At 47.7% G+C, this 21,300-nt stretch overlaps 4 protein-coding genes across 4 annotated transcripts; all 4 read right to left on the bottom strand.

Annotated features, from left to right (window-relative positions):
* Positions 1-1,266: 1,266 nt before the first annotated feature.
* LOC127776243 (ferredoxin, root R-B1-like) lies at positions 1,267-2,222 on the bottom strand. Its single transcript, XM_052302613.1, has one exon. The coding sequence runs from the start codon at positions 1,916-1,918 to the stop codon at positions 1,421-1,423; it is 498 nt and encodes a 165-aa protein (XP_052158573.1). The 5' UTR covers positions 1,919-2,222; the 3' UTR covers positions 1,267-1,420.
* A 429-nt stretch (positions 2,223-2,651) lies between these two features.
* On the bottom strand, positions 2,652-3,838 carry LOC127776219 (hevamine-A-like). Its single transcript, XM_052302580.1, has one exon. The coding sequence runs from the start codon at positions 3,757-3,759 to the stop codon at positions 2,842-2,844; it is 918 nt and encodes a 305-aa protein (XP_052158540.1). The 5' UTR covers positions 3,760-3,838; the 3' UTR covers positions 2,652-2,841.
* A 2,554-nt stretch (positions 3,839-6,392) lies between these two features.
* LOC127776226 (acidic endochitinase-like) lies at positions 6,393-7,808 on the bottom strand. The gene is made up of 2 exons (XM_052302590.1): positions 7,025-7,808; positions 6,393-6,944 (listed from the first exon to the last, which is right to left on the bottom strand). Exons 1-2 carry the CDS (start codon positions 7,513-7,515, stop codon positions 6,542-6,544), a joined length of 894 nt encoding a protein of 297 aa, XP_052158550.1. The 5' UTR covers positions 7,516-7,808; the 3' UTR covers positions 6,393-6,541.
* Positions 7,809-8,614: 806 nt separating this feature from the next.
* Positions 8,615-11,752, bottom strand: LOC127776237 (60S ribosomal protein L10a-like). Its single transcript, XM_052302599.1, has 6 exons — positions 11,633-11,752; positions 11,502-11,533; positions 10,661-10,880; positions 10,000-10,165; positions 9,305-9,510; positions 8,615-8,931 (listed from the first exon to the last, which is right to left on the bottom strand). The coding sequence occupies exons 2-6, from the start codon at positions 11,504-11,506 to the stop codon at positions 8,878-8,880; spliced, it is 651 nt and encodes a 216-aa protein (XP_052158559.1). The 5' UTR covers positions 11,507-11,533; positions 11,633-11,752; the 3' UTR covers positions 8,615-8,877.
* Positions 11,753-21,300: the final 9,548 nt, after the last annotated feature.

Here is a 21,300-nt window from a genome sequence, read left to right as displayed (position 1 = left end):
TTCCAAGCTTGCATTAAACACCTAAATTCCCGTGACTTGCTGAGTACGAAAGTACTCACCCTTGCTCTATATAAATATATATAGTTCCTCCGCCCTGAAGAGAAGATAAAGTGAAGTGAAGATTAGGGTTTCGTCCTGGTTACCAGCCGTCGCCTGTGGTGTTGGGTGTTAGTTCGTTGGTTCCGCTGCTGCTGCTGTTGTTGGTGTTTCCTCGTCCGCGTCGTCGGTTGCATTCTCGTGCTGTTCTGAGCTGCAACCTAAGTTAAGGTAAATAAGTCCTCTATTTATTTTAAGGATTTGCAATGATTCATATTTGTCACCGTGGATACCAGCGCTATGTCCTGGGACTAGTACTGAGATCGCGGTTTCGTAGGAAGCGGTTCGCGCCGTTTTTCCTACGACACGCTCCAGTCAGGTGCCATTGTATGGCGGTACCGGATTGGGGTGTGACACGGGTACGACGTGAGGGAGGTGGTTGGGGCTCGTGATGGCGGTGTGGGTGCAATGCTTCTTTGGCAACAACTATATATACCTTCTCGTGTGAGGGGGAGGCTGGTGGGAAGAGGGGAGGAGGAGGAGGACAGCTGGTGCTTCGTCGCAATCAACACACTTGTTGTGACCATACGTACCTCCTTGCCATAGACCTCACCAGTTGCGGGCTCATCTTGACCGTCTTCGTCGGTGTGCCCTTGGTGCTCTTCCTCTTCGTTGGCTTTGCAGAAAGCACCACGTCATCGTCGTCTACAGAGCTGCATCGCTGGCACCCTTCCTTCATCAAGCCAAACTAGCTTATCTCCCACTAGCCACCACCCTTCTCCTCGCCAGTCGCTGGCCATCTCCTCACCACCTGTCACCCTAGAAAGATGGAACAAGGGGAGGAAGAAAGAGATAAGGGGCCCTGACATGTGGGGTGGGTCACACCTTGACTCAGCGTGGTTGACTCTAGTCAACTTGTCACGCCGAACGAAACTAGCCGCTTTACTGTTATAGCATCTTCTGTACATTGATGTTGTCAGGCGAGGACCGCGTTATATTTGGTATTATGGTATAGTGATAAAATTTGAAGTGTACATCATGATAAGTGACCGATAGTGAACTTATTCCGCCCGCAATTCCTGTCTCACATTAGGGCGCCTGACGGACGTTTTTACAGAACCAGGAGCCATACGGCTGCGTCGTAATTGATCTGAACCATGCGCAACTGCGCAAGCATTTCTCAACTTTGCTTTGTGGCAATGCATCCATTTCCAGAAGGACACCAAACACTGATCAAACCAAAATTAAGCGAAGGACCATTCCATATCACAATACGACTTACTACTAGTTCATAGACTTCCATATAACGTGCCATATTGGAACAACAACATTTTGATTTACATCAGGATCAGGAATCACGACCCGCGATCGACATGGACTCTATCTAGTGCACCTCCTCTTCCTTGTGGGTGTAGATGACGCAGTCCGACTTGGGGTACGAGATGCACGTGAGCACGTACCCCTGCTCGATCTGCTCGTCGGCCAGGAACGACCCGTCCGACTGGTCGACCTCGCCGGAGGCCAGCTTGCCGGCGCACGTGGAGCACGAGCCGGCCCGGCACGAGTAAGGCAGCTCCAGGCCGGCCTCCTCGGCGGCGTCGAGGACGTAGGTGTCCTCGGGCACCTCGAGCTCGCTCTCCGCGCCGTCCGGCCCGATGAGCTTCACCTTGTGCACGGCCGCCGCGGACGCCCTGAACCTGCCGGAGAACCGCGCGCCGCCCGACGTTAGCTGCAGGTTCCCCGGACGACTCAGCAGCTTCGGGGGATCAGCGACGACGCCCCGTGCGCTATAATTGGTGATCGGCGTGGAGAATGCCCTGCACCTGACGCCCGACGTGGCAGGGACGAAGCATGTCGCTACAGGAGCAGGCATGGTTGCCATCGATCTCGCCGAACCTTTCGGAGCTGTGTCGAGATAACGGATGGCTACCAAAAAAGTAGGAAGCAGTTAAGCAGAAGATCGATCAAACGCTGTCCACGGCTTGAGCAGAACACACGCGCAGTAGGTATTAATAGTCGTGTGTCCCTCGATCGGCTCGGTTTGAGCTGCACCAGTAGCAACCTCGCCGTGGTGGATACTACATAGAACGTGGCTGCTGTCCGGGGGAAACGGCCATCGGTAGAGACTAGAGAGAAGAAGGTGCTCGAGAGTACTAGGATAGCCGCACGATCAGAATACTTCGGGAACTTGGGATCGATGGCCGTATATATAATAGTGTCGATGTCGTGCGCGCGAGCGGCGAGCCGCGGGGGATAAGTGCCAGACGGTAACTCATCCCGCCGTCTGGCACTCTGGCGTCTCGTCGCGTCCCCTCGGAGGGCCAAGGGCCGGAAGCTGAGGGTGTAGAAGTGACCACTGAAGTCTACATATGGCCGTTCTAGATGCCCTGAGAAACGAACTAGTAGTGGTACGTAATTGTCGTAATCCTGTGCTCTGTCTTCGTTTTTTTTCTCGTTTGACCATGGCCATGATTTTTTAGGCGGTGGCGCGTGTTGGTATGCATCCCTGTTCAGTGAACCTCGCTCCACTGTATACAGAAAAGACACGAGAGAGGTATCGTCTAGCAAGCAGCCACAAATGCCACATGCGAAAATAGAATCGACACATCTCGAACTGTAGAACACACCAAACACGTAAATTTCTCACAATTTTTTCTGCTTCTAAATGAGTATACAAGCCGGCCATCTTATTGTACATGTTTGCTTTGTTCTGAAATGTGTAGAAACTACTCCATCTTGCAGGGAACGCGCGGCACGTGTGATTCTACGCGAACGCCGACCTGACACGAGCTTACCCTGGCTAGCTCAAACGCTGGACTTCACCTTGTCGCTGTACCCCGTGAGCCCGTCATAGTACCGCGACCACAGCATGATCCCTCCGTACTTGGGAGACTTCTTCACCACGGGGAGCACCTTCGACACCAGGTCGCTCGTCTCCACGAACCCGCTGCCGGCGGCCTCCGCCGCCGCCGGCAGGCCGAGGAACACCCGCCCCGCCGGGATCGACGTCCACTGCTTCCACGCGCTCGCCAGGTTGCCCACGCCGTTGGACGAGCTGTACTGGCACGGCGGGTTGTTGTAGAACTGCACCCACACGTAGTCGAACAGGCCGGTGCTGAGCGCGACGCCGAGCGACGCGTCCGGGAAGGGGCACTGTGGCGCCGCCGTCAGGTACACCGGCTTCTTGCTGCTCCCCTGCCGCGAGTACGCCTTGAGGTACCTGGCCAAGTCGTCCCAGTACATGCCCCCGCCGCTCTCGATGTCGAAGTCGATGCCGTCCATGACGGCGTCGCCGAGCGGCCTCGACGGCGACGTGCCGCCGAGGTAGTTGTTCCACAGGTACGCCGCGACCTGCTTGGCGTCGTCGCGGGAGGACAGGCCGTAGTTGCCGACGCCGCCGCCGATCGAGAACATGACCTTGATGCCGAGGCTCTGGCACGACTTGATGTCGGCGCCCACGCCGGTGCAGCCGTTCGACGCCGGGTCGCAGTGGCCGGCCAGGTTCAGCACCGGCGTCTGGCCCTTGCCGAACACAGGCAGGAAGGCCACGATGACGAACCTGTAATTACCGGTCGCGCACGTCTGCGCCAGCGTGCCCTCGTTGCCGTTCTGGCCCCAGTAGATCGCGATGTCGCCGGCGCGCGCTCCGGCGGCTAGCCCGGCCAATGCCACCACCACCATGATCAGCATCTGCATTGCCGAAAACATTCTACTTGTCATCATGGTGATTCTCGATCGAATTCTTGCTTCTACTCCGCAACCGCAAGGTTCTTGTGTATTTATAGCCGAATTAAACTAGGTGTGAATACTGGTAGCAGTGAGCCAGTGAAGCCGCTGCGACGTGCGTTCCGCGATTTCATCATTTGTTAGGTCTGCTCGCCGTCGCAAGTTGACCGGGCAAGAACAGAACAAGTGAGCAACAAGATAAGAAGAAAATGTGTGGTGGGTGCTTGGGACCAATCATCGAAGCATGCCATTGCCAATATGATATTGGCCAATCAGCGCATGCTATGCACAAGATTGTGGCCTATAGTGTCGGCAGTGGTTGACCGTTGACGTCCGCGAGCTTTGGTCTTCGGTTTGAGCGCAGCTTCCACTTATCACGCGCCAGTACCAATCACGAGATGCGATGGCCAATTATTCTTGTGATTGTCAAACTGCTTCACTCCGTAAGAGTTGACTGGTTGATGCCATCATGCCATTGTGTTTGCAGTGTTCAACAATGGCAGTTGCAGAGTGGCCAGTAGGTAGACAGTACAAAAGGATGAAAGGATTCTTTCCGGAATCACTGGATGCTATTATCCTTTTTTGATGTCTAAAGAAAATTAGATGCAAGATTAAGAAGTGTAATGTTAGGATTGCTCTGTAACTAATCAGCAGTATGGCAAAAATTTTTTTAATAAAATGGCATTTAGCATGAACAGAGAAAGAAAGGGACATTTTGCAGCGAGTTCAGCCAGTGAAATGGACAAGCTCAAAACTGTTTGACGATCAAACAACCGTCATGCAATCTTGCTACTCACGCACTACCGGAAAAGACCAAATATTTGAGCTAATCCGACGATTAACAACTTTAACGCATGGGCCTATTGAGCTAATTAATACTCTGTTCTCTCCTGGACAGAGGAATAGACAATCATCCGAACGAATAGTGCGGGCTCGTTTGCTGCTTTCGTTCTTCGTACTCTATCCAACTAGACAAAGAAACATTTTGATTCATGCAATCAAATGAACCGGGTAATGTGGATTCACGTGACGACCAGCTGATTGGTAGTTTTGGATAGTATTTTTGGCCTGCCAAGTTCGTGCTTATCGTTTTCAGCAGAAAGCAGATTGTCGTTGCAGAGCAGAGTCACTACCACAATCCGAAGTTTCTGAACATATGCACTGATAATCAATAATTTGAGATATATATGCAGTGCTACAAGTATAAAGATAAACTCAAGTGAACGCCTTACAAATTTCACCTGCCACAAGCTCATTGGGGAAAGCGGGGGAGCTATTTTTCATCAAAGAAAATAGAAATAACTTGACTATTTAGAGATCGGAAGTAATGGCCTCCCAGAGCTTCAAGTAACAGACGGAATTCAGTTCAGGTAGCCTAAAAGTTTGACTCTGGAAGTCTCAAAATAGCAGTATATATCTCATCGTAGATTCGTAGGCATCAGTTTTGTGTAGAAAAAAAATATTCAGCAAAATCCTTGCTGTTAGTTCTTCTATTTGAAAGCATAATGCTCTTAGTTCTTCTATCAATGGAATATTGCAGTATAATGATAAGCAACAAAGGATGACAACACTAACGACTGAACAGCTCAGTTGGCTAATTGTACAGTCCAGCGGAGGTTCGGTGATACGTTCTACTTCTATTGTACAAACAGAATATAAGATTTGTTGATTGGGCGAAGGGATTTAGGGCTCGTTTGGAACTTTAAAATCTCGTTTGGAACATACAATTTTTACAAATTTTTGAGCAAAGGAATAGTCACCCCAAATTTCTTTCAAAGTTCCCTAGGATTGTCTCAAATCATAAGAATTTTCGAAAGACTTCTAATATGAGGATCAACCTCCTGAAAAAAAAAAATCTTCATTTTGATTCATATGTTTTTCATGTGCTCCATCCAAACAGTCTTTCTATTTTTTTATATTTTTATTTATAAGATTTGAGGGGAGTCATTAGTTGCTCATATTTCTAGTAAGCTATTTTGATTTATTAGGGAATAAAAGTTAGTTTATAAGTAAAACTTTTATATATGTGTTCCTAACAAATTAAAAGCCAATGCTAAAAAGTTACGTTAAAAATATCTTAAAATCAAAATCAAATTTAAGTTTGAAAATTTGAATTTTAGCTTTGGCTTCGGTTTATTAGGGCAACCGATGGAACTCGAGGATCCAAGGTACTGGAATTACATTTTTTTTCTGGTCCACGTGTTTTGAAAATTCTGCATTCCAAAAGCACTTAATTAAAAATAAAGACATTTAGATGTAATCAACAACCTCGAAGAGCTTAGATATCTTATTGTCCTGTTTTCATATAGAAATGAATATTATTTTCAAGCAGGAAATGCTCGCATATTTATGTTCTCTCAAAACATCAACTAATCTCTCTCTCAAAAAACATCAATTTAAGCTGCAACAAATGGTCACCTTTTTTTATTCTTCATATAAACGACAGTGGCGAACGAATGAAATTAAACTGGGGGCAATGGTAAGCTACGGTCTAAACGTCTGACCGGTAACCGAAAGCAATCAACACATGCTCCTACACATCACTGTGCTACATATATATTCAAATATCCGTTTCCCAATGTTAGTCATTTTAGCATTTTCCACATCTATATTATATGGATATAGAAAATGCTAGAATAACATAATGTATATTATGGAACGGAGGAAGTATTACAAATACATCGCAGCACAGTCACACACTCTAGCTAGTGATGCGTACGTTACGTAAGGTGCACACGCGCTCTGGAACGTATAATGGTATAGAACACGTGAATTGTGATCACACGTGGCTCTTGATGGCGGAGCTGTAGCCGGTTTGATCGTCGTAGTACTTGGACCACAGCATGACGCCGCCGTACTTGGGGGAGCCCCTGATGAGCGGCAGCACGCGGGAGTTGAGCTCGCCGGCGGGCACGAACCCGGTGCCGGCGGCGTCCTTGGACGCCGGGAGGCCCAGGAAGAGTCGCCCCGCCGGCACCGACTCCCACTTCCTCCACGCGTCCATGAACGCGCCCCGCCCCGCGCTGAACTGGCACTCCGGGTTGTTGTAGAACTGCACCCACACGGCGTCGAACAGCCCCGTGCTGATCGCGCCGCCGTCCCACTCGTCCGGGAACGGGCACTGCGGCGCCGCGCTCAGCACCACCCTCCTCCCGCCGCTCCTCCCCAGGCTCTTCAGATCCCTGTTCATCACGATGAGTGTGACGATGGCCGGCCGGTGAGTAGGAAGATGGCCGGAGATGGTTTGGTTTTGGTTACGTACCTGGCGAGGTCGTCCCAGAACTTGGCGCCGCCGAGCTCGATGTCGAAGTCGATGCCGTCGAGGACGGCGTCGCCGAGGGGACGGGACGAGGAGGAGCCGCCGAGGAAGTTGTTCCAGAGGTACATGGCCACCTGCCGGGCGTCACCGGGGGATGAGAGGCCGTAGCTGCCGTCGCCGCCGCCGATGGAGAGCAGGACCTTCACCCCGCGGCGCTGGCACGCGCGGATGTCCTTGCTCTGGCCGGTGCAGCCGCCCGACGCGGGGTCGCAGTGGCTGGCGAGGTCCACCCGCGGCGTCTGGCCCTTGCCGAACTTGGGGAGGAAGGCGATGATGACGAACTCGTAGTTGCCCGACGCGCACGTCTCGGCCAGCGATGCCTCGCCGTCGTTCTGGCCCCAGTACACGGCGATGCCGCCGGCGTGGCACGTCGTGAGGAGCGCCACGAAGACCGTGCCAATGAGCTGCATGGGAGTGAGAGCTCGGCTCGCCATGCTGCCACAGCAAGTCGTGTGCTCGACTGTGCGTCTGTGGCTATGTGTTGTATATGTGTGTTGTGGTGGGTGGCGGAGTGTGCTTAGACGAGCTCCCTTTTTATAGAGGTTTTGATGGTAGTTACTGCTGCTGGTTGATAAAATCAATAGGAGCGTCTTAGCTTGATTAGCTTCCGTGCCGTATCACGTACGTATCTGAATTTACCGGGAGTTGTTGCGGTGAAGCAGAGCTGAAATGAACGCAGAAACATTTCGTTGCGGTCGGTGCGCTGGAATGCTTAGTTTACCTGTGGTGAACTACGGTTTATGAACACCGGTCACTGGATTTGAGTATTTATTTAACGACCCAACAAAAGCTCCACCGTATTAGCTGAAACATAACGATATGTGCGACAATGCTGTGCCCCCTGCTGTGCCCCAACAGCGTACCAAGACAAATGAATTATTGTATAATAATACTACTAATGGTTTCGTAGTTTCTCATTACTAATCGTTGCCCCCTATTACGCCCCAACAGCGTACCAAGACAAATGAATTATATAATACTACTAATGGTTTAGTAGTTTCTCATTAGTTATCGTGTAGTAATCATAGGATTATGGTTATTGACTATATGTTGTTTACAGCTGGGGATTCAGGAGCAGATATTCCTAGTTTTTATAGGTTGAAGACGCCACTCCAAAGAGATTCACTTGGATGCTAAGAATGTGTTTGGAGAACTTAAGATTCTGAGAATCAGCTGGTTAGTAGCCAGCGTCCGAGAATCTGAAACTACAACTTCTTATAATCTAGACCATAAGTTGGACTGTTTGGGTGGATTTGGGAGAGCTTTTGGGCCTCATCGGATGGCATTTGCTTTGGCTGATCAGCCATTTAAGCAAAATAAGCTAACCAATATGCATTGAAGTTTGGCTAAATTCAGCTTTGGCTAATCAGCTAAAGTATTTGGCCATCCGATGAGGCGCTTTGATTCTTGATTCTGGGAGAAGCTGCAACAACTAGAAGCTCCCCAAACAGGCCCAAGGAAGCTCCCCAAACAGGCCCAAGGCTCCACCCCAGATACACCAAGATTCCAAAGTAAAGTTATAACAGTGCCAAGTGTCACAATCTTGCCATTCTTGAAAGAATTATGATTCACAGGCTGGTTCTCAGACAATAATGTGGTGCAGGAAAAAATAATTCGCACAGCAGGTTACCGACCACTTGAGTACCACAGAAAGATTTCAACGGATGAAGTCAAGTTAATCGATAACATCAAAAATGATTTCTGAACTTGTTGCACAAAAAAATGATAGTTGAGAAAACAGTAAAAGTTCCAAGCAGGGAAGTCTCTAGAAATTCGAGGAGCATGAAGAAAACCATTTAGAACACCCGGATCACTTTTCCCATAGTGCTCTTCAGGTACAAGCATCTCACCTGTATACATTAAAATGTCAATCATCAGTCTATCTTAGTTTAAGTCAAGGTTACACACTACTTTCGTTTCATATTATAAGTCGTTAACTTTTTTCTTAATAAAACTTATTTAAGTTTGACCAAAATTATAGAAAAATATAGCAACATTTCTAACCCCAAACAAACATATTATTAAAATATACTCAATGCTAAATTTAATGAATATAATTTGGTATTGTAAATGTTGATAATTTTTTCTATTTATTTGGTCAAACTAAAAAAGTTTGATTAGGGAAAAAGTAAAGGAAGTAAATGCAACTTATAATATGAAACAAAGGGAGTAGATAAATGTTGCATGTACTACGTGTTATAAAGAAAATATTGGAGTACTTACGTTCTGCCAATTCTTCTTCAAAAGAGAGACAAGGAAGTTCACGCTCATTTGCACATTTTGGAAAATTTGCTTCTCCTCCATAGCACAGTTGCCTACAGCAACACCCATGCAAAGAACCTTTTTCAGTTGGAACTTCACTGTAGCCTTAGTCTCGTTAACCTTGGACTCAAGTGATTCCTGGTGAGTCACCAACGTTGGGAATTTGCCTGCAGTAGATCACACAGCAAAGCATCACATGAAAGCAGACTTTTCTTTTTTTTAAAAAAAAAAGTTACTAAATTGTCTCTGGTCCTTGGAAGGTACCCTACATGGTCTATGCAATTTGGCCACATGCTAAATTGTTGGCCAATTGGGAATATTGATCCCATTGTTTCTAAGCAAAGCAAAACAACTAATTTCCTCAAAAACCAATGTCATCACAACCAATAGGTGTTTCAAAAAAGAACAGTGATGCAAGTAGCTAAGATTAGAAATCATCTACTAGTACAGTATATGGACCTGAGACTCAATGGACAATTTGAAACCAGGAACCTCGTTTGGACACAATTATGTAGCTGCTTTTCAATATAGACCTCCCATAAACAAGTAAAATCCTTGAGAACATATCAGCAGAAGTTAGTCAGCTGTCTATGATTGCCAACAACTCAAGTCCAACAGCTATCATGGTAGTGCAATAGATGGAACAAGATACTTGCCTGCCTTGTTAAGACCAGGTCCAAGAAGTCGAGGAATCTGCTTAATGATGGCCTCAGATGCAAGGAAAGCGTGATATTTCTTTGCAAGCTTCTTAACCAGCTTCTTGTTTTTGTTCATCTTCTTGAGAGCTTCCACATCCATATAGTCTAGGCCCATTTTCTCTGCCTGCACAATAGCATTGGTAACAGAGAAAAGAAACATCAGCATCCGTATGCAGGGCAAATCGCATGGAACACTCCATGGAAGAAGGTATTCCTGATTTTCGCATCAAGGAGCGATGGAGATACAGTATACAGTGTTTTCACAAAAGAATATAACATGTTTACTTTGAGGATTATACTAAACACCTTTTAGTATCCAGAAAATAGATCTTTCGTAGCATGGAGTAGTAGCAAATGGGTGTAAGTAACTAACTATTCAAAGTTTTGGCAGCAAGGTACATGTTGACAGCAAAAGTAAAGGCAACTGCATAAAGCACAATGAAGGGGCAGATATATTTGATCCTAACTGAAAAAAAAAACATCATTTACTATATACCAAGTTAGGATCAAATATATCTGCCCTTCATTGTAGAAGCCTATCAACAATTTTCTATTACTAAAGCACAATCTGTTATGTACACAAGGAAGTTGATGCAAAACTGATAAAAGAGTACAATACCTCTTCAACATGCTGGGCATCACCAAGCATGCACACCTTCATCTTAGGGCGGGGGATGTGAGGCAACTTAACAGATCCACTGAAACGCTTATCCTTTTGAGGGTCATAGTTCTTCAGTCCAATCTGCAGTTCAATGGTTTCCACGAACTTGCGCTGCTTCTCGCAGGATTCACTAGTAATTTGTGAGATTGCCTCCCTAAGAGCATCACTCTGCAACTTACTGAAACACAAAATTAAAACAAGTTAATGGCATGATTAAGCATGGTTATGTTGCATACTAAAATAAATGCCTATGGTTTGGCTTTACACAGAGCACCAAATCAACTAGCATGAAAGGCCATTTCGAAAGTAACAAGCTTACGCAAATGCATAAATACTTAAAAGAATGAGAAAGTGCATAACTAGAGATTTCCCATTAAATTCCCAAAATCTGAAGTTGATCATTGAAAAAAGTTTGCAGCAGAGTTCTTACACTGAATTCAGATTGCTGCTACTCCCAGTTATAGTGCATACAGTTTGCCTTTAAAATAAAAAGATCTAATTCGACAACTGAAGTTAACAAGAGTTATAAAGACCGCCCACATCTCACACTGAAACATTCATTGTAATCTATTCGTAAAGCATAGACACATCACACATCAGACGCCAGATTCGAGCGCAAACAACGGCAAAACCAGCCGACAGATTAGACAACATATACGTTGCTATAAAACGCGAACCAGAACCAGACAGATTGATAGCCATAACATCGCTTCATTAGCAGCAGCAGCAGCGCGGAACTATTTCTCCGTTGCTCGCATACAAAGCAGCACGCAGCCACGACGAGGGAGTGAATCCGTACCTCATGGCGCCGGCGGTGCGAGCACACTGTTCCTGCGCAAGCGAGGGTGGGGGGTTCAGGATGAGACGAAAGCAACAGTCCGCATCGAGAATGGACGAGAGGAGGAGGAGGAGGAGGAGGAGGAGGCTTACCGCAACGAGGAAGGTGGCGGCGGCGCGGCGGCGGCGGAAGCGGAGGGCGGAGTGGCGGCGGCTGTGCGCTAGGGTTGAGGAGAGTTCGACTTGGTGTTCCTTTTGTGCTTTTTCTTGGGCTGGGCTTCGTTGTACTATTGGGGGCCCAACTATTTCTCCCCTTTTTGAACCGGCTCGAAAAATACTCGGCTATCGCAATTTTCACAAGGCCCCCCCTGCCCGACGAGAATTTTCAGAATATGCCATCAAATTCGCACTGCTTTCAGGATATGCCACCCAATTCGTGCTACTTTCAGAATACACCATCGGAGCACGAATTTTCTTCATTCCGTGCCACTCCGTCTCTTCCGTCCGTAGCGCCGTCGTCTTCCGTCCGCCCGACGCCGTCGTCGTCAGTTCGTCAGTCCGCCACCGCCCGTGCCGGCGCCCTTGTCAGCTGCGCCGGCGTCCATCCGTCGCCGGCATCGTCCATCGTCGTCGTCGTCGTCCACGGCGTGGCGTGGGCGCGGAGGAAGGCGAGTGCTAGTAGCGGGGCGACGCGGACGTGACCACGAGCTCGAGCACCGCCGCAAGTCCGCTACCGCCCGCGCCGGCGTCCGTCCAGATTCCGGACCCCTTAGCCTCGATTGTATACAGCCAAGTTGATCAGATTTCAGAAGCAAAGTTATCTGAAAAATAAAATGCTTTGATTTGCTCCCCTTAGCCTGCAGCCACGATGCTTTGATCTTGTAAGATAATGACGACGAATAACTAATCTTGGGGATCATGAATTGATACCAATCCGAATAGAACGAATCTGTAACTAATATAAATATTCGTATTTTTCCGGTCGTCACATCTAATTTTCGTCCGTTTTTCGTCCATACACAATCCGATTCGGTTAGCAATAGCCATGGAAAAAATTACAAAAAAAAAACAGCGGCCGCCGACGCTAGTCTCCACGCCGTCCGAGCCGCCACCCCTCCCGCTCCGCCGGGACCGCCGCCGCCACCACACAGAGAGAAAGGGGGAGAAGTGAGAGAGTGGGGGGCGTCGCGTTGTGGGGAGGGCGCCTGTTAACGACCAAATTTGGCAATATTAGCATCGGAAAAGGAGATTAGATCAAGGTGGAGTCAAAGGCGGAGATTGATCCGAGAACAGAGTAAGAATCGGCTGAATTCCAGATCGGCTACGATTAGGATCGGTTGGGTCTGAGTCGGACTAGGTGAGCCGATGCAGCCGATTCTGACAGTATAATTTGGTGTATTACATTGGGTTGAATTGAGGTGCTTCAAGATGATTGCCGCACATGGATAGAGTCCTGAGAAGGCAATTATATCTATTAATTAGGATGTTTTATGTAATTTCCTTAGATATATGTTTGGGCAAAAGTCTGCCGCAAAGACTTATGGGATCTTAGAGTTTGTTAGAAATAGTGGTCGTGTCCGGTATGGACATATCTTGTAATTCTCGGGTATAAATAGACCCCGAGCCCTATGTAATTTTTAACACACACGTTCAACACAATTTCGGCGCATCGCCACCTTTTTGCTTTAGTTTTGTTTCGACGAGTTCTTGCTTTTGGATTGAGCTGCATCGGTTTCGATCTTCAACAAGAGGTAAAACTTGTTATGACGACTTGTGTTCTCGGGATTAGTGCTTCCATCTTTATGACACTCTAATCTTGTCTATATAATTCGTCAAGTTATCATATATCTTACATAATCTTTGGCAATATCGTCATCTAACCCACAATCGGCTAACATCTGTTAATAGAAGACAGCCGATTAGGTTAAATAGCGACGTTGTCCTAGATTATATAAGATATCTACCACTTTATGAAACACCCAGCGGCTTGATTGTCTAGATGTTGTTCTTCTTTTCATACGTAATGCTGCATCAGCTGAGCTTGATCTATTAAGTCGTGCTTAGAATATCAATCTCTAGCCTGTTCTCTGGTTGTCGATTAGGGTAGTATCGGAGTTTCAGCCGATCTTATCTGATTTAACCATATTCGATCTATGTACTTCAATGACATGTTAAATCCACCCTTTATGTCCAGATCTTAGTGCATTTAAGTATAATAAGCTTTTGTTTGGTATATTATATTTGTTTTGATATCTTTATATAAAGTAGTATCGGAGTATTAGCCGATAGATGCTAGATCTATCTGATCAGCTATGCTATAAACATATATAATCATGTTATTAATATGTATTTCGATCTAAGTGATTTATACTGTCCCGGCATGGTGACCGATCTATCCCAATACTTAATTTAAGTATATATTAATATAAGAACTATATATTGTTAATATCTACAGCCGATCGAATAGATTTAGTTCCTTACTATCTATTTATAACCGCAGATCGATTCATATATGACATCGGCTCAAAGATAAATGATATGTCATCGGCACCTAGCCGATCGGCTATCATTTATAGATTTAACCATGAATTCTTTGTCTCTATTTCTTGTTGATTACAGGATCAAATCAACTGGCACGCTCATACATTCGAAGGCGAGCTTTGGACCTGCACTGGAGTTAAGCAGATCTCCCAGGCCTCGTGTTTTCTATCAACACGCTTTTGGCACACCCGGTGGGACCGATTAGAAGTCAGCGAGCAATTCTTCCTCATGGCCGAGAAGCCACCGCTGTCTCCATCCTCGGCTAGCCCAAGCACTGTTAAAGAAAAGATCTAGAAGTTGGGGTTGACTGACGTCAATGAAGGAAACGTCGTGCCCATCGATCCAGAGAAATTCACACCTGAGCAGAAGAAGGATTTTGAAGCAATGCTGCAGCAAGCCCGTGATCAATTCTTGAACTCATTCATGCAGACCCGCAAGGGAACATTGGTTCAGAAGTATAAAGTAAAGGTAGTTGTCGATGATCCTGGGACCAGTTCTTCCAAAGTAGAAGACGGGAGACAAGCTCCAGATGGCTCGGCTCAACTGAGTGACAAAGTTGCTACCGACGGTTCTCTAGGAAGTCAAGGTGACAACTCTCAAGGGGTCCATGGAGTTCAAGGCGATGGGGTCCATGGAGTTCAAGGCGATGGAGTGCATGGAGTTTAAGGTGATGGTGCTCAGGGGTTGCAAAGGGGAAATCTTAATCAGAATAGTGATGCGGCACAAGATTTTTTCAATAATTTCCAAGACCGGGTCGACTATGCTGTGCACCATGCTTTGATCAATCAGTCTGGGGTGTTAGTCAATACCTTATCAAACATGATGAAGTCAATAGCCGATGGATCAGTAGCTGAGCATCAGGCTGCAGGCCCAGTTTATTTGCAAGGAGGTGTCTTTCCGAATTATCGGCCTTTGATCACTGATGCCCAGCCATCTATTCGGGCAGTTTCCCCCGTCGCACCATCAGCTCAGCCGACGGCGCCAGCATCGACTCCCTTACCTGCTCTGTCAGCATTGGCACCAGGCCAACTGGTGAACCCTCAGTTGTTAATGAGAGAGCAGCCACAGCATAGTGGGCAGGTTGTGAATCGGCCGACGCAAGATCAGGTTGCTGCCATGTTTCTGCCGCCTCAACCTGCTGTTGATCCAATACAGCAGCAGCCGATTCAATAGACACTCCCGATTCAGCAGGTTGTACAACCAATCCAGCAACAAGTTGTGCAACCAGTCCAGCAAACGCCACCAAGGCAACAGCCTCCGCGGCCGATTCAGCAAACACCGTCAAGACAGCAAATCGTTCAGCCGATTCAGCATCAAGGCTCAATGAGCGCATCGGCCGGGTTTGTGGCGCCTGGTGGACAGCCTATACAACGATTTTTAAATCAAGTTGTCCCAGAACACTTGGTTCACCACGTACAGCCGGATGGCACAGTAATGCCTCAAGTTGTTCCCGAGCATTTGGCACGTAATATTCAGCCGAACCTTCATAATTACCAGGGGGGCAACTTGAATTATCAATATCAGCCTCCTTCTCCGCAAGCCCAATATCAGCCAGGGGGACTGGCTCAACCTCAGTTTGCGTCTCAGTACGGTCAGTTCGAGCCCATGCAACAACAGTCACAGGGAGCAGCTCAGCAATGACCATGGGCTGATGTGATTGCTGATGTAATAAGGGAACAGTTTGGGCTTAAACCAAAAGAGACTGGAAGCTTGTATCGGCAGCCTTACCCTGAGTGGTTTGAGAGAGTTCCTCTCCCCAATCGGTTCAAAGTTCCGGACTTCTCCAATTTTCGGGACAAGATGGTGTGTCAACTTATGAGCACATTAGCCGATTTTTAGCTCAGTGTGGTGAAGCATCGGCTGTGGACGCTCTGAGGGTTAGGTTGTTCTGGTTATCTTTGTCTGGATTGGCTTTTACTTGGTTTTCTTCTTTGCCGTATGGGTCGATCAATAGTTGGGCCGATTTGGAGAAGCAATTCGACAGCTATTTCTACAGTGGGGTTCATGAGATGAAGTTATCTGACTTGACTGTGATTAAGCAGTGGCATGATGAACCTGTGCACGAGTATATTCAGAGATTCAGGGAGATGAGGAACAAGTGCTTCAGCTTGAGTTTAACTGATGCTCAGTTAGCCGATCTGGCCTTTCAGGGTATGATTGCTCCGATTAGGGAGAAATTCTCGTCCGAAGACTTTGATAGCTTGTCACATATGATACAAAAGGTAACCTTGCACAAGCATAGGTCTGCGGAGACTAGGAAAAGCTCTAAGAAGGTTAATCATTTTGTCCTTACATGTGTGAGTCGGATGACGATGAGGATGACTCTGAGATAGCTGCAGCCGAATGGGTGAGGAGTGAAAAGGTCATACCGTGCCAATGGGTAAAGAGTTCTGGAAAGGAAGAGAAGTATGATTTCGATATTACTAAAGCTGGTAAGATTTTTGATCTGCTACTCCGAGAGAAGCAAATTCAACTCCCTACTGGTCATACGATTCCATCGGCTGAGGAATTAGGCAAAAAGAGATATTGCAAATGGCATAATTCTGGGTCCCATTCTACTAACGATTGCAAGGTGTTTAGACAACAGATTCAGGTGGCCATTGAGGGAGGCAAGATTAAGTTTGATGATTCCAAAAAGCCGATGAGGGTCGATGGTAACCCATTTCCCATTAACATGGTACACACAGCTGGCTGAACAGCTGATATGGGGCGCATGAGGGGTTATCAAGTAAGTTCGGCTAGAATTATAAACAAATATCAAAGGAAATATGACAAGCAATAGGAAAGGCATCATGAAGAAGATAATGGTGGCTTTGATCCTCATTGGGGCTGTGAGTTCTTCAGGTTCTTTTGGAATGAAGGTATAAGGTTAACATCTATCGAGGATTGTCCTGGATGCAGTGATGTTGCAAGGGGTTCAAGCCGATTGTACGATGGAGGCAATTGGCCAAAACAAACAAGAGTGCCTGTTCATCAGAGATTGGGTCCAGTAAACCAACGTGGTGATTCGGAATATGACGAAAATAAGAAGACTCAATGGTGTCCTCCTGGTATTTTTACGAAGAATCAAAAAAGAAGGGTTCAAAGATTGAGGAGTAGGGAACGCTTCCAGGAGGTCGAGCAAGAAATTAATCATCGGCTGATGTCACGACCGGAAATAACCCAACGGGCGTTCCTTACATGCGTGTATTATTCCCTGTCCCAGGAGGCAAGGTACACCAAAAGTTGATACATTTCAGAGTTTATTAAGCGGAAGCGTAAATAGTTACTTTATTACATGGTCGGCGAAGGCCCAGCACACACAAAGACAAACGGGAAACAGCGGAAGACTAGGGCGACGACCACAGGCGCTTGATGGCAGGCACGAGCTAAACACCAAAGCCTTCATCATCCAGGGGCTCCTCTTCTGGGTTTGGGAAAAATTGAGCAAGACTTAGTACAACCACCGTACTCAACAAGACACACCCATAAGTGCAGAATAAATGCAAAGGAGTACAAGGGGGTTAAAATATAAGGGTTAGGGTTTGCAGTAAACAGCATTAAAAGACACTTAGTTGCTCAAAGCTATTTTGTAAACACGATTCTAGAGCTATACAAGATTATTAATCAGGGCCGTGAACCCACACGAACCTGCCTTAACCCAAGGCCTACGATGATTCAGACCGAACTGGCAACCCGACCCTGGGACCCAGCTCGTCCCAAGCCAACCCAGGCCAACCATTCCACATTTTAGTTGTTAAGCAGGTTTTAAGAATTAAAACACTAACTTGGGTACATTGCTTGGCTTGCCTAGAACCGAGGGCGCGGCTATTCGAATAGGTTATACTCTGATCAGAGGTGTACATCTTTACCCACAAGACACATCTTCCTCACGTGTAACCACGTGCCACATACCACCACGGTATACGGACGGAAGACGTGACATAGTTTCCAACCCATCCTAGCCATAGACAAGAGTACCGACCCAACCCCACCTACGGCCGGAACCCCCGGGACAGGTAGGCAGGACTGAGCCCCTAGCAGCAGGACACCGGCCTTGTGCCATGACATCTCGACTACCGGGCCGCAGCTCGTGTAGCCTTCATTTGGCCTAGAGATGTCCATCGACCCCCGACTTCGTCCATCTCCATCCGTGTACTTTTGTTTATAACTAGACTGAGCCACAAACTAAGCCTTACCCACTAGACATGTGGAAGTACGGTAGTGCTTTGCAACAGAGGCCCGAAGACCGGTCCTTATATGGCCGAGGTGCTACTATCAAAACCATGCACCCCGAGCCCAGCCTAAAACCATTTTGAGGATTTTGAATAGAGGGGGAGGTGTGAATCCAATTCCACAATAATCCAACCATTCCATTGTGTCCAGGTGATATGAATATTCCCAAAGTCTAGAGTTGTAAAACCACCTAATGTTACCTAATTAAGCGGCGAAGCATCTACCTAAATTCATACTAGTGGTACCATGAGTAGAGTGTCCACTAGTTGGGGTTTTGTTTATTCTAGGGTGAACAAGGTAATAATAACAATAACAATAATAAGGTCATAACAAAGGTAAATAGGCATGGCTAGATAAAACAGTGATAACGCGGGAATTTAAATAAAGCGATAATGCAATAATTTAAATCAAAATAATTTTATAAACTGGGATTCAATATGTTCAAGGATGATGTGACTTACCTTGCTCGCTTTCCCAAACGTCAGCTTCAACCTCCACGAAGAGCGGATCTTCCGAAGCTGCAGCGTCTACATGACCAACGGAAAATAAAAGGGCTTTTACTCTAATAAACTCCATATAACAAGCAGGAACAAAGCACAAAAATGGGTTCTTGACTTCTTAAGGAAAAATTAGAGACTTGAACGGTCCAATTCCGACTTCAAATGGCCAAGTTATGGCCATTCAAAGTTTATATGCTCTTTAAATAAATATTTGCGAATTTCTTCATTTAAATTTTAATTTAAAAAGGGTTTATTGCGTCAGCCGAGGGGAGGGAGTGCGCGGACCGGGTCCACGGGAGTGGGGCCCACTCGGCAGCCTCATGGTCCACGGTGGACCAGGCGCACCCGGGCTCGCACCGGCCGGCGCCATGGGCCCCACACGTCAGCCGCACCCGAGGGCGCGGGCGGCTGACGGCCGGGCCCCACGCGGCGGCCACTCGGCGCGGCCGGCGGGAGGCGGCGCGCCCGCGCCCCGATGGTCGCCGGCGGCGGCCATAGACGCGGCGGAGCGGCGGCCGAGATAGGGGAGGGAAGGGGGAAAGGAGGCGACGGTCCACAGCTCACCCCGGGGCGACGGCGGCGACGGAGGAGACGGCCGGAGCGGAGGGAGGCGGTGGCGCGGCTCGGGTCAACGGGGACGGCGGCGCTCCGGCGGTCGGCGACCGAAACGGAGAAGTGGACGAGGTCGGCGAGGATGCGGCGAAGCCGAAGGAGGCGGTGCCGAGGTGGGAGGCGGTCCGGGGCGACGATGGCGGCGGACCGGAGCTCGGCGGCGACGGCGGAGAGAGAGAGCGACGTCGCGAGCTCGAATCCGACGAGGAGGAAGGGCGGCGAGAGGCGGAACCGGACGGAGAAGGTGCGGGGAGGGTTTAAATAGGGTTGGAAGGGGGAGAGAGCGGCCGGGGAGGAAGGAAACCGGCGAGGGAGGTCGGCCGCCATCAATGGCGCCGGCGAGATTTGTAGGGGCAAATGCGCCCGTTTGAACGCGAGAGAGAGAGAGAGGGAAAAATGGGGGGAAAGGGAGAGGGGATCACAGGGAGTATTTCCCCCCACTTTATTGGATGCGGGGACGGCGGGATGCGGCGGATTTGGCGGCGGCGGCGGCGCTTGGCGCGGGCGGGGCGGCGGGAGCGGCGGGAGGACGGGGATGACGGGTGGGCCCCACCCGTCAGCGAGGGTGGCGGGCGGGCCCGCCCGTCAGCGGCGCGCGCGTAGGGAGGGAGGCCGAATGGGCCGCGGGGGAGAGGAGAGAGAGAGGGGGGGAGAGATAGGCCGGGCCGCCCCAAGGGAGGGAAGGGGGACTTTTAGGGTTTTTCTTTTTATAAAAATTTTTCAACTTTGTTTATTTCTTAATAATTATTATTTGTGCTCTGAAAATTCCACTAAAATTTATTTACGCATTTTAGGCTTTTAGGAAATATACAAAAATCCTCCAAGCCTTATTTGACTTTTAACTTTGCACATTTTAATTTTTGGAGGCTTTCACACGGATTTTAATTATTCTAGGCATAATTTAGAGGTTGTATTTTAGAGTCGTTTTGGGATGTGACAGCTGAAGAAAGCAAAACCGAGGCAGGAGTGGCCTGTTAAGAATCAGGCTCCTGTAGCCAACGATGTTGCAGCTGATGAGGTAAAGAGGTTGGCAAAAGGAAAGAATGTTGTGATGGCACCAGTTAACATGGTTTTTACCTTGCCAGCCGAATTCAGGATCGATCAAGCCGATGTCGACGAGGTGGAAGAGGAATCGGCTAAGTTGGTTCTATCACCAGAACAGGCGGTGTTCGAGAAGCCTGATGGGACAGAGAATCGGCATCTTAAACCATTGTATATAAATGGCTATGTCAATGGGAAGCCGATGTCTAAAATGATGGTTGATGGTGGGGCCGCGGTGAATTTGATGCCTTATGCTACGTTCAGAAAGTTGGGTAGAAATGCCGAGGATCTCATCAAGACAAATATGGTGCTCAAGGGCTTTGGTGGCAATCCATCGGAAACCAAAGTTGTTCTAAATGTGGAGCTGACAGTCGACAGTAAGACTATTCCTACCACGTTTTTTGTCATCGATGGGAAGGGTTCTTACAGCTTGTTGCTTGGAAGGGATTGGATTCACGCCAATTGTTGTATTCCTTCAACTATGCATCAATGCTTGATTCAATGGCAAGGCGGCAAAATAGAGATTGTACCAGCCGACAGGTCAGTTAATGTTGCCAGTGCCGATTTAGCTCTTTGGGAGATGGATGGCCTTGATTGTTTATCTAGAAAAGTTTGGAATGGAGATTTTCTAAAAGTGTTCGATTCTAATATACAGCCAGTTGAAGATGGAGAACCCAAGCTATTATTTTGAGGGCGTCGTGGAGGGTTCAAGTGTCTACACCACGGATACAGTAGATGATCTCGATGACAAGCAAGGTCAAGGTTTTATGTCGGCCGATGATTTGGAAGAAATAGATATAGGTCCAGGCGATTGGCCAAGGCCGACATTTATTAGTAAGAATTTGTCTCCAGAATTTAGAACCAACCTGATAAAGCTCTTAAAAGAGTTTAGAGATTGCTTCGCTTGGGAGT

Source organism: Oryza glaberrima, chromosome 1 (assembly GCF_000147395.1).
Source record: "Oryza glaberrima chromosome 1, OglaRS2, whole genome shotgun sequence".
In the NCBI taxonomy this organism is placed as follows: Eukaryota; Viridiplantae; Streptophyta; class Magnoliopsida; order Poales; family Poaceae; genus Oryza; species Oryza glaberrima.
This window is presented reverse-complemented; position numbering and strand designations above follow the sequence as displayed.

Bases quoted from the DNA above. Each gene is read 5' to 3' on its own strand.
- LOC127776243 (XM_052302613.1), bottom strand. From the start codon at position 1,918: ATGGCAACCATGCCTGCTCCTGTAGCGACATGCTTCGTCCCTGCCACG.
- LOC127776219 (XM_052302580.1), bottom strand. From the start codon at position 3,759: ATGATGACAAGTAGAATGTTTTCGGCAATGCAGATGCTGATCATGGTG.
- LOC127776226 (XM_052302590.1), bottom strand. From the start codon at position 7,515: ATGGCGAGCCGAGCTCTCACTCCCATGCAGCTCATTGGCACGGTCTTC. The intron at 6,945-7,024 runs GTACGTAACCAA...CGTGATGAACAG, and splicing joins TTCTGGGACGACCTCGCCAG to GGATCTGAAGAGCCTGGGGA.
- LOC127776237 (XM_052302599.1), bottom strand. The intron at 10,166-10,660 runs GTATTGTACTCT...GCTATTGTGCAG, and splicing joins ATGCCCAGCATGTTGAAGAG to GCAGAGAAAATGGGCCTAGA. The intron at 9,511-9,999 runs GCAAGTATCTTG...GATCTACTGCAG, and splicing joins ACCTGGTCTTAACAAGGCAG to GCAAATTCCCAACGTTGGTG.